Below are 12509 nucleotides of genomic sequence, written 5' to 3' on the forward strand. Positions count from 1 at the left end.
CTCGTCATTCAAATTTGAATTCAAGATGATTGCCAAGGTTATACAAATTCAATTATCTTAATGCCTTGTTTTTTGGTATGAAGAGGGGGCTAAAATTGAATATAGAAGTTTAACTCGTAGATTTATTATTCTTATTTTATCAACTAATAAAACATGAAGTGACTCTCTAAGAGGCAGTGAAAAGAACGTAGTGTTCAAGCACTTATAAATTCCAAAATTAGTAAGCTAGTTAGACGATTTTCTTCTCGAAAATCTTGTTGCACTTTGAATCCAAAATGAGAACTCAATGGCTACGTTTGGTCATCCAAATTTCTAACTAAGATAAAATTAAATATGATAGGATATGAAATCTGAGGGATTTTGTTATATCCTATCAACAATTTGGTATTGGAGTAATAAAATCGGATATATTCACATCATATTATATATATATATATATATATATATATATATATTATCTAGTATAAATGACATATCAATATAAATGAACAACAAATTTAACAAATGAAGATGGTATAAATCTCGACAACACTTCCGTCTACTTTATTTTTATTTTATTTTCCTTTCTTTTTAAAGTAATTTCTTTTTATTTCTTTCTTTCCCTTCCGTCATTCTCTAATAATTTTTTAAAATAGAAAATTGTACTAATACACCTAAAATACTAAAACACCTAAAATATGTAATAAATATGTATTAATATTTAATTTATTTTATACGATAAAGTTAAATTCAAATATATAAATAAAAATTAGATTAAATTAAAAATAAATTGTTATTTTGAATTTCTTATATTAGAATTCAAATATTATTTATATTGAAATATAATTTTAGATTTGTTAATTTAAGAAATTTGTTATTCGAGCGAAATAATTTTCCTATTTTGGATATTAAAAATCCTATCCACATTTATCTCACTTTCTTCATGGATAATTTTAGTCATTCTATATCTCATTTATATTCAACTTATTCCGTTTTAAGCGGACATCAAACGCAATATAGGAAAAATTTTATTATATCCTTAATTTTATCCCAACCACCAAACGTAGACAATAGTCTTTTGATATGTTTAAGTGAAGCAAGGCCAACATTATCAACCATAAGCTCTAGACTTACAAGATCAGTGATGGCTTTTAGAGTCAGTCTTAATGGTGATCCTGTGAAAAACAAGTTGTTTTTGCAAAGTTTAGTCCCAACTACAATACCAAAAACTACACTTGTGTTGACGAACATATTCTTTCGAATGTGGCAAAACCACCAAGTTAGTCACCCTCTTCATTTCTTAATAAACCCCCTACACCTACAAATCCTAATTCCCAATCCACCTCAAAGGTGAAGAGATCCCATCCGATCAAAATTAGAAAATTGCCCGGCCCACCTTGCATTGAGTTCTTCATAGACGAAGCCTCGATGATTTCCTTCTTATATGTGCGTGAACAAATTTTTACATAGAAACGATATAGAATCACATTCTCAAAAATTGGACCAAACATTTAAAAAAAAAAAATCACGTTTTCAACATTTTTTCGAAGCATTTCTTCTTCAAATGCTTTTCTTTTCTTTTCTTTTCTTTTTTTCTTTTTTGAGCTGTGAAATAGAAAAGAAGAAAATCTAATTTATATGGTCAATTGCTAACCTAATCCAATGTATATTTTAGAAAGGACCCAAATAGAGATGCGAGCTTCACGCGGTGCTTTTTCTCCATCAAGTCGCCTTTTAGCCCACGGCCGCTTCCCCCGTTTGTCAAATACACGAGTTTTGCCTTTCCCTTTTTCCTCTCCCTCTCCTCTCTCTCTCTCTCTCTCTCTCTTCTCTCTCTCTCTTTTTTTAATAAATACTTTTAAAAAATTTGTTTGAATTTTTTAAAATTTTTTAAATCTTTCAAGTATTTTCCTTTTGATAAGAAACGGTAACAAACACGTCTTCTGATGCTGATTCGCTCCTCAACAAAACACACACAAATCACAGCCCTGGAGCTCCGGCCGATCGCCACGTGGCGAAATCAGGACCCTTCATCAGCATGATGACGGTTTCCACTGCTAATTTGCAAGGATCAGCGTTGAGTCGGACGGTAATGCTGACCCCCGTCCTCTTTTGGTTCAGCAATTCCCACTCAAATCCCACGTTTTCCTTTTTAATTCCATTTTAAATTAGGGGTTTTCAATTCAATAATTGGGTAAAATCCCAGTCAACGATCCGAAACTTGTTTTCATCAAAGCAGTTCTAGAGTCGGTATGAATAGACTTTTTTGGCCGATCAAACCCGATTCCCCAATTTTTATATTAGGAGTTCACCGATTTTGTGTAAACTAGCCAAAAATTGGTTTGGTAGGGTTGATTCGGTCGTGGTCGAGCCATTTCACGTGAAAGACTAAATTTTGAATTGGACTTCGAATTTCTATGAAGAATTAATAATATAATTCAATCGCCTACAAGTGTCCTTGTCACATAAGAAAAGATATGATTAAAATAAGTGGAGCACGAAGTATCCTCTCGATTGCAGCACCAAGCACCCCCTTCGTCTTGTTTATTCATTCATAATCCCCGTAAAATAAAATATTGAAAAAAGATAAAAAAGAAAAAGGAAAAAAAATCACTCCGCGCTAAAAAAACATATGAATATCAGTACCTCCCCAACCCCACTATCTTTCCCTCTGTCACTCTCTCTCTCTCTACAAGTTCTGGTTTTGCTCGCAGACAAGGAGCAAGCGATTTCTCCGACCGCCACCGGGAGCCGATCGACGCCGCGAGAATGAGCAACTACAACCAGCAGCAACCCCCCGTCGGCGTCCCTCCGCCGCAAGGTCAGCCTCGAACCCCGACCCCGATCAACCCGCGATCGACCCCCTTCTTCGTTTTTCACCTTTTCTCGTTCGCTTTCCGATTTGGCCGAGTTTCCGCGCCGGTCGATGGATGGGTCATCGTTTTTTGTGAGAAAGTTCCGACCTTTATCCCCTCGGATCCGCGTCGGACGGCGGTTTCCGGCGACGGATCTGGTGTGGGGTTCGGGTTCTTCGTCAAGAATCTGACCCTGTTTGGTTGCGTGGATTTAGGTTATTCGCCGGAGGGTTATCCCAAGGACGCGAACCCGCCCCCCAGGCACCCCCCGCAGAGCTATGCCGCCGTGGACTTCCCGCCGCCGCAGGGGCAGTGTTGCATGGATAGCCGCCTCACTTTCGGGCAAATCTGGTACGTCTCCTAATTCTCCCCCCTTTCTTGTTCTGTCGACTGGGATCGGTATTATTCGTGTAGCCAAACATGCGATTTCTTCAGTTTTCCCGTCACATGTAATCCGGTCACGCGGTTCGACCTGAACTGGTCGGGTCGAGTCCCGTTCTAAGGGCGTCAATCTGGGCCGTCAGTGGCGGACAATCCGGCGGGTGAAAGAGAGTCTGGTCTGTTTCGACCCTGATTTTTTCGTGGGGGTCTTGTGACCAGGGCGACGGCAGTCTGCCGGAACTCCTGGCCACTTCACAGTGGGGTGGAGTAAGCGGGTCGGGTTCAGGTTCAATTTGGCCAGTGAAAAATCGAATTCAATTTTGGGGGTTTAGATTAGGAAAATGTCAGTGATATGGTCAATTGGGTCTCGAGTATTTTAGCATTTGGCTAATTCAAGATGATAAGTATAGTTTGGTGCACTGAATTATTCTATTGAATTGCGAATCAATCTACAAGTTCTTAATGACTAAGTAAAAATTAAGGATTTTTTTTTTTTTGGTAGCAAGGACCATCAAATCGTATAGATGTAGGGAATAACTTCGCCGTATTATGTGTGATCAGTGATTTGGAGGTGCTAAGGTTTTTGGCAAATCAGCGGTCAACACCGGTCCCTCCGCCTCAGGAAAACCGAGGAATCTTCACTTAGCTTTCGGGACCACCCGACGAGTTCCCATCTTATCCTATCCATCTAGAAACGCTTTTCCTGACCAAAAAAAAATCTAGAAACGCTTTGGCCCAGAGGCGTGCGTGGTCAATGCTGGGTGTTGGTTGACCGGGGTCATTGCAGAGTGCTCAACTGGGGATGAGATGTACCTTTTGGGATGCAACCTTGAAAGCGTGCAAGAACCCCGGATAAACATTCCGCAGCAGATATAGTAATTACTAAAATAATATAAAAATCAATTTTGACTTTCTATAATTCGATATCGCATTTGCAGAATCGCTCGAGAATACATTTTATATGCAATCCGTCTGGTAAGCTCCCTAGTCGGGCGGGCAATATGATAGCGATAGTGGGGGTCGATATATATTTTACCTTACTGTTGTATACATCAGGTTCTATGTTATCAGCATCCTATACTTTCATGTAATCGGACGATTATCTTGGTTGAAACACTAAGGTTTTAAGAGTAGCATAACCCTTTATTGTGGTCTAAATGCCCTTTTTTCGGAAAATTATTGGCTGGTAAATGCTGGAAATCGATGCTAATCTGGGAACGGTGAATGCAAATTGCAGTTTGAGTGCACTGTGCTGCTGCTGTGTTGTGGACCGTTGCTTCTGAGGAGGAGAGCAACAAGACTGAAAGTGTGATTTTCATGTGAAGGAGGAGGACTCTTTTGTTATTTGCTTTTGTTATTATATTTTCTGTGTCTATTTTGTGGTCCCACGCCGATTCCTCAAATAATACGGACTTTGCTTGTCAATTTGTAAGTGTATTTCCCCCCCGCCTATGTGGTCGATGTGTTTTGTTCTAGAATCTGTACCATGCCGCTGCTGCTGCTTAAAGTCCCACATGAATTTGTCCTCTTCGTGGTAGTATAGGAGCGACCAAATCTGATTTCATTGTATCGCTTAGGGATGTGCAATCGAGTCAGTTTTCAATTCAAGAAACCGAACCTAAACTAACCTACTTTACAACGGTCGATTCTAGGACGGCGGTTCATGTTAAGATTGGTTCAATTTTCGAGTAAAACCTTTTGGGGATTGGCCTTTGCCAATTCAACTCTTGATTCCTTACTTTGAACTAATTGTCCCCATCCTGAAACCTACTTTAAATGGTTTTCGGATACAATCGGTTCTTATGGGGAATTTCCTCGCTTTTGGGGTGCGGTAGTGTGTTGGAATAGAAGATTGAAGAAGGGAATATCCGCATGCTCTTTTAAATGGTGTAATGTAGAAAGGATATACACGAAATCAAGAAAAAGTCAAATCATGTCATCGTGGATTCCACCTTGTTTATGATATCAGGACGAATTTGACGATTATTCTTACAACGTCGCATAATAAGTTCATCAATTATTTCATCTATATTTTTATGATATTGATTTTTTTTCTCTATTCTAATAATAGTGACTGTCTTACATTCACATCTCGGATATCATGAAATTTTCAAAGTTAAATTTTTCGTCAAACGATTGTTATCACCAAGATGTCTCTCGGCAGTGTAGCACAAGCCTCCCAAAAGTCAAGTCACAACCCCGCGTTTATCACAATCTCAATGACTGGCGAATTTCGATCAAAACAAAAAAACTAGTGTGGTGAAGATTTTGGTCAATATGAAATTATTGGATTGACTTGACTAAAATTGCATTTGTGGAGTCGCCTCAAGAGAAAACGACGCTTAGGAGATGGCCACAAGAGGATGATGTCATCTTCCAATTGCATCCAACCACCTTAGCATGTTGGCACATGATACCAACTCATCTTCTTTTTCCCTCTCCCGATTAATAAAATCGGAAAATATTTTTTAAAAATAATCATTTATACCACTTAAAATAAATTACTAATAATTTTATTTTTATTTTTATAGGTGATGAAAATATTCATCATTCATTTTTGTAATTGACACCAAATGATTAATTTTGTGAATTTTTTTTCTAAATTATTCATTTTTCACGAAATAAACCGAGCCAATCCTTTCATTAATTTTTGGGAAAATTGTAGGGAGAGATTACCTAATTTCTTGGCAACATGGGGAAAAGTGCTAAAAAGTCCTAAACTTTTTGTCTTTGTGCCGATTTAATCCTAAATCTTTTTTAGTGCTGATTTAGTCCTAAACTAGGTTATGCCAGTCCTAAACTAGGTTGTGCCAATTCAGTCATTTCCGGCCAATTTTGGCCGGATTTTGCTGACTAGACGTCGGCCGGCTGACGTGGCCTGATCGGCGCTGACGTGAACAACTTTTAATAATATTTTAATATTTTTGTCGAGATTAAACCTTTGCAAGAACAATTTCATTGAAAAGTTTCAAGCTACCTTAGGTGAAGAGCTAATAGTAAGCATACATTGATACCGATTTCTGATTGTCGCAGAGCAAGAATACCTCGAAGGAAATATAGGTCGACAATGTCTCGTTGCAGCCATTCTCGAAGAAGCAATGGCGGTTTCACCAAGACCAAAGCATTGAGAGCAAAGTGAGATTGCAAGTTACTTATCCATATTCAAAAGCCGGCGTTGGCGGAGCCACAGTTCATATCAAACAAACCAAACCAGGCTTTGCATTCGGGTGCGGCATGAACTCCCACATTCTCAAAAGCACCGATTATCAAAACTGGGTCGCATCGAGGTTCAAATTCACTGCTTTCACCAACGAAATGAAGTGGTACAGCACAGAGAAGAAGCAAGGCCATGAGAACTACACGACAGCTGACGCGATGCTGAAGTTTGCACAGGACAACAAAATCTCAATTCGAGGCCACACCGTTTTCTGGGATGACCCGAAGTACCAGACTGACTGGGTCAAGGCCCTTTCGCCCAAGGAACTGCAGGAAGCAGCTGAGAGGAGGATCAACTCCATCGTATCAAGATATGCTGGAGATGTGATCGCTTGGGATGTGGTCAATGAGAACCTGCACTTCAGCTTCCTTGAGGACAATCTCGGGAAAAATACCTCTTCGATTTATTTCTTGAAGACATATAAGCTTGATCCAAGTGCGAGAATGTTCGTGAATGAGTTCAATACCATTGAGTTTGGTGGAGATGTTAAGGTGAGCCCCGGGAACCTCAAGAAGAGGCTCGAGGGGATGCTTTCGTATCCTGGAAACGAAGATATACCTGCAGGAATAGGAGTGCAGGGCCATTTTGGCCCTGGCCAGCCAAATTTGGCTTATATGAGATCAAGCCTGGATATTCTTGCAACAACTGGAGCGCCCATTTGGCTGACAGAAGTATCTGTGGAACTAGGACTTAACCAGGTATTGGCCTTTCCCTAGGACAGAGCTGATCATATGCATGGCAGCCCGCTGAACCTGAAGAGCAAAATGGGCAGGGCTTGGGATAGCAATTCTCTTCTCGCGTCCCACCCACTGAACCTCTCCGATCTTATATAGAGCAGTTTCCTTTTCCCGATATTAGTCCTGGCCTATCCATAATCCTAACATCTACTGTCCTGAGCCAACCTTGAGTTGTGATCAGTGACTAGAAGCACAGTTTTAAAAACCTGGCAATTTGACACTTTCTAATATGCATCGCAGGCTCAGTACTTGGAGGAGGTGCTTAGGGGGGCTTATTCTCATCCTGCCGTGGAAGGGATCATAATTTTCGCAGGCACTTTGCCTGCCGGCTTTTCTGCCACTGCTCTCACAGACATGAACTTCAACAGCACCCCCACCGGAGACGTCGTGGACAAGCTGATCAAGGAATGGAAATCTGATGACCTGAAAGCTCGCACAGATGAAGGAGGGTTCTTTGGCACTTCGTTGCTCCATGGAGAATATGAGATCACAATAATCGATCCGATCACGAATTCCTCTTCCACTTCAATATTCGAAGTGACTAAGGATAGCTCAGAGAAGATCTTCCATATTCAGATGGAATGAATAGTCTGCCACAAGCTCCTATACACCTAAGGATAGTTTTTGAGCGTCGATTGATGCTGATATAATTCATAGTATAGGTATTTTTAAAAGTAGATAATTCATCTTAGGATTTCATGAGCAATAGTCAACATTTTTCAATTTTCGTTCTTTCTAGGAGACTTTTCTGAAATTAGAGTAATAGGAACATTACATATTTGGTTCTACTCTTCTACTCAGGATCAGGTATTAGTGATTTTTTGTTCTCTCGATGCTTTGAATGAAGTTGACTGGGAGAATGTTTTACCTGTTCTGATGACGCAATCCTAAACAATTAAGCTAATGCCTTCAGTTTTAAGCCATTTGAAGGCAAATCAGCACCAACACAGGCAATATCAAATACGCCAACTGCCCTTTTGCGACTTTCTTGCGTGTTGACATGCAAATTGCCAATTCGATTGCGCGATTAGTACTATCATGAATGCAAGAATGAAGAACCAAACATTGATAGTAGATGATAAGAACCCAAGATCTCAGCCTGAAAAAGAAAAATGGCCATATGAATTATTCTGCACATATGATCTTCGAAGTAGTTCGCATTTTTGGTCTCCTAGAAGATACATAGCTAAAGCCTGCAGGGGACAGCTTGCAATCCTAAACTAAGCAGAAAAAAGATAGAAAAATTGTGATTGAGTTCGAAATTATGTGAGTTCAATGGTAATGAGAGAATTAATTGAAGCTTCGATGTCTACCTATATAACAAGCAGTGTCCGGCACTAAAGTATTTTTGCAACAATGACCTACTAGGCTAACTCTAAGCTTAAATTTTTTCGAAGTAGTTATATCTTTCTAGTTCGATCTTATATTTTAACTTACGCAAACATAAATATTACACTATAAAATGAATCAATCATCGTTTTTGCCTTCTGATGGACCGAGAGAAGAGACAACATTCGCAATGCGACCATCACCATTGCCACCCCACAACTACCGCATCGCCTGAGGTGACCCGGCCAGCATTATTAACAGGCTTCTGAGAGAAATTTCCACATTCTCATAGAGGTGCAAAATCACTTGTATGTCATCAATAAGCATGATCTTCTAGGTCAAAATTACATGCTATTGACTATTCATACAAATAATTACTGACATTTTTATTGAACCCTTTTGCTTTTTCCCTCCTTAATTAATCTTAATTAGCAGTTATCTGTCAACCATCAAACACTATCCTCAGATATCTATAGGAGCTTTCAGCTGAGCTTTTATCCAATCTAAAAATGGAAAGTTCTCCCTGAGCTATCTCTGGTCACTTCAAATCTTGAAGTGGAGGAGCAATTTGTGGCTGGGTCGGTTATCGTAATCTCATACTCTCCATGGAACAGTGAAGTGCTAAAGAACCCTCCATCGTTGGTGCAGGCTTCGAAATCAGGGGATTTCCATTCCTTGATTAGGTTGTCCACGATGTCCCCAGCCGGCATGTTGTTGAAGCTTTTGTTGGTGAGAGCGGTGGCATTGAAGCCGGTGTACGCAGGGCCTGCAAACATTATGATCCCTTCCACAGCAGGATGTGAAAAAGCCTCCCTTAGGATCTCCTCCAAGTACTGAGCCTGCGATGCCAGAAAAAGAAAAAACTTTAATGCATTAGGGAGTGCCAATCCTTTGATATTGCACTTTCAATTTGTCACTAATCACAACTCTAAATTGGTTCAGGACATCACATTATAGGATGAGTGTGGATGCCCATTATTAAGAAAATCAAATATTTTATTTAATATTGACAGGGAAGGTTGGTGAAGTTGGGCGGGCCGATTGCAGGAAGAGAAATGCTTGCCCAAGCCTGCCCAATTTTTCCTTTCGGGCCAACCAGTCTGACAGGGCACACCCGGTTGCGTGGCCATGCATAGTTGATACCTGGTTAACTCCTGGTTCCACAGACACTTCTGTGAGCCAAATGGGAACACCAGTTGTGAGCCAAAATGGCCTTGTACTCCTATTCCTGCTGGGATATCTTCGTTTCCAGGGTACGAAAATATCTCCTTGAACCTCTTCTTGTAGTTCCCCGGGCTCACCTTCTCGTCCCCACAGTACTCAATGGTGTTGTACTCATTCAAGAACATCCTCGGGGTTGGATCGAGTTTGTATGAGGTCGAGTAGTATATCGAGGAAGCATTTTTCCCAAGGTTGTCCTCAAAGAAGCTGAAGTGCAGGTTCTCATTGACCACATCCCAAGCAATCAATTTTCCTGCATATCTGGAGACAACCGAATTGATCCTCTTCTCTGCTGCTTTTCGCAGGTCCTCGGGCAACAGGGTCTTGACCCAATCAGGCTGGTAGTTGGGATCGTCCCAGAAAACATTGTGGCCTCGGATTGAAATGCCGTTATCTTGCGAGAACTTCACCATTGCGTCGGCTATTGTGTAGTTCTCTTGGCCTTGTTTTGCCTCTGTGCTGTACCACTTCATTGCGTTGGTGAAAGTGGTGTACCTGAACCTCGAAGCGAACCAGTTTTGATAATCAGTGCTCTCGAGGATGTGGAAGTTCATACCGCACCCGAATGGGAAGCCTGGTTTGGTTTGTTTGACAAGAAATTTGGCTCCTCTGACCGCGAGTCCTCTTTTCTTCCCATAAGTTATCTGGAACCTCACTCTGCTCTTCCGTACCTGCGAGATTAAAATTCGCAACAGGTTTTTTTTTTTTTTTTTTTTTTTGAGCTAACTTGGGACAACTTCTGATTTCACCTTCTCTATGCTTTTATCTTGGTGAAACCTCCATTGCTTCTTCGAGAATGGCTGCAGCGCAACATTGTCGACCCATATTTCTTTCGAGGTATTCTTGCTCTGCCACAATCAGGAATCAGGACAACATTAGCACTCCAACTAATGTAGCTTCCAACTTTTCAGTGAAAGTATTCTCACACAGGTTTAATCTTGACCAAATTCGGGACGAATATGGCAAACACACTGCCCGTTTACTCCCAATCGAAGGGTGAATTTCGAAAAGTACTGATTACTGGAGAAGTTAACTGTGCACATGGGGGATAACAATAGCAATCATACATCAAGTCTCTGATCTTGTCTTGAATTCAGTTCATTTTTGGAATGTGCTGATCTTTTAATAATCAAATAAGAAGGCATAAACTAGTTGAAGTGTGTTCTTTCAGAAGTAGATTAATCTAAAACAGTTCAGTGGCCATCACTTCACCTCGAAAAGAACATCGACAGTGCTCGAAGAATTCGCAGCGACGCCTCCTTTTAGCAAAGACCAGCACTCTTGCTCTGCCACGATGCTGCCTCCAGGGACAAACTCGCCATCTCCAACTCCAAATACCACTGACACCGTCTCTTTTCCTTCATTGACTTGTATCCAAGCTGCGAAAATCCCTCATCGACATGAGTAATAAATCATCTTAAACTTCATCCACAGATTATCCGCTGGAGGGGTATCCCAAGGACGCGGACCCACCCGCCGGGCACCCCCTGCAGGGCTATGACGCCGAGTATACCCCGCCGTCGCCGCTGCCTCCGCCGCAGCGGTCTCTGCTGCCGCTCGGTAAGGCACCGAAGGTGGTACCGAGGTCGCGTTTCGGGAGCATCTCCGGTTTCGTGGATAGCTGGTACGTCTCCTAATTCTTCCCCCCCATCTTGTTCTCTCGTCTGGGATCGGTATCATTCGTGTAGCCAAACATGCGATTTCTTCAGTTTTCCCGTCACATGCATCCGGTCGTGCGGTTCCACCCGAACGGTTCGGGTTGAGTCCCGCTCTAAGGGCGTCAATCCGGGCCGTCGGTGGCGGACGATTTGGCGGGTGAAAGAGAGTCTGGTCTGTTTCGACCCCGATTTTTCGTGGGGGTCTTTTGGCCACAGCGACAGCAGTCCGCAGAACTCCCGACTAGAGTTGGCAAAATGGGCCATAAATCCATCTCATTTTTAGTTAAATGGGTTATATATTGGGTCTAGTGAAAATGAAATATAGGTGACAAATGAGTCTTTGAAAGTAAAGCAAAAAAAAAAAAAAAGGGGGTCTGAATGGGTTTTTAGAAAACCCACTTTGAACCCATGGCCTTCCTTCCTATCTCCTCAATTCTCTCTTCCTTCCATCGATTGCAAATCTTTGGATGAGCAAAGCACCCCATTTCCTTTCTGATCCCAATCGATTGTAGCCACCGCCTACCTTGCCATCACGCCGCTATCTTCATCGCCCCCGAGCTCGTTGACCTTAGGCGAGCTCTGAGCTCGTCGGCCTTGGCCGAGCTCGGGCTCGCCTAGATTAGGCGAGCTGCGAGCTCGCCGGCCATGATGGAGCTCGGGCTCACTTGGGTCGGCCGAGCCCCAAGCTCACTGGCCACGATGGAGCTCGACAGCTTGGGCTCGCTTGGACGGGCGGAGCCTTGATCTCGCCGGACTGCTTGGCTAGTCACCATCGGCGGAGTAACAAGGAGAAGAAGCAAGAGGAAAAAGAAAGAAAAGAGAAAATAAGAAAAAAATAATAATAATAATTTTTAAAAAATTAAAATTATAAAAAAATCAATTTTTTTATAATGATATTTGGTAGATAGATATCCATATACATACCGAAGAAATATTTATCGAGGAAGCTCGATGATGTTTAGATTGATAAATAGATAATCTAAATATCATAATGTAATTTTTAACTTGGTGAACTAAAATCAAGAAATCAACCAAAATAAAAAAGAATGACAATTAAGAAGCTATGCATTCTCGCATTCGAGAAGATTTCTTATAAGAAAATATTATTTTCATGTCAATTATTAGCTAATCA

General features: G+C 41.2%; 1 protein-coding gene and 2 pseudogenes across 1 annotated transcript; 2 read left to right on the forward strand and 1 right to left on the reverse strand.

Moving 5' to 3' along the window:
• Nucleotides 1-2639: 2639 nt before the first annotated feature.
• On the forward strand, nucleotides 2640-4742 carry LOC108954182 (cysteine-rich and transmembrane domain-containing protein WIH2-like). The gene is made up of 3 exons (XM_039316295.1): nucleotides 2640-2800; nucleotides 3050-3185; nucleotides 4453-4742. Exons 1-3 carry the CDS (start codon nucleotides 2749-2751, stop codon nucleotides 4496-4498), a joined length of 234 nt encoding a protein of 77 aa, XP_039172229.1. The 5' UTR covers nucleotides 2640-2748; the 3' UTR covers nucleotides 4499-4742.
• Nucleotides 4702-7754, forward strand: LOC120295983 (annotated as a pseudogene).
• A 1010-nt stretch (nucleotides 7755-8764) lies between these two features.
• On the reverse strand, nucleotides 8765-12150 carry LOC104455236 (annotated as a pseudogene).
• Nucleotides 12151-12509: the final 359 nt, after the last annotated feature.

This window comes from Eucalyptus grandis, chromosome 7, assembly GCF_016545825.1.
Source record: "Eucalyptus grandis isolate ANBG69807.140 chromosome 7, ASM1654582v1, whole genome shotgun sequence".
Classification (NCBI taxonomy): Eukaryota; Viridiplantae; Streptophyta; class Magnoliopsida; order Myrtales; family Myrtaceae; genus Eucalyptus; species Eucalyptus grandis.

Bases quoted from the DNA above. Each gene is read 5' to 3' on its own strand.
- LOC108954182 (XM_039316295.1), top strand. From the start codon at position 2,749: ATGAGCAACTACAACCAGCAGCAACCCCCCGTCGGCGTCCCTCCGCCG. The intron at 2,801-3,049 runs GTCAGCCTCGAA...GCGTGGATTTAG, and splicing joins CGGCGTCCCTCCGCCGCAAG to GTTATTCGCCGGAGGGTTAT. The intron at 3,186-4,452 runs GTACGTCTCCTA...TGCAAATTGCAG, and splicing joins CTCACTTTCGGGCAAATCTG to TTTGAGTGCACTGTGCTGCT.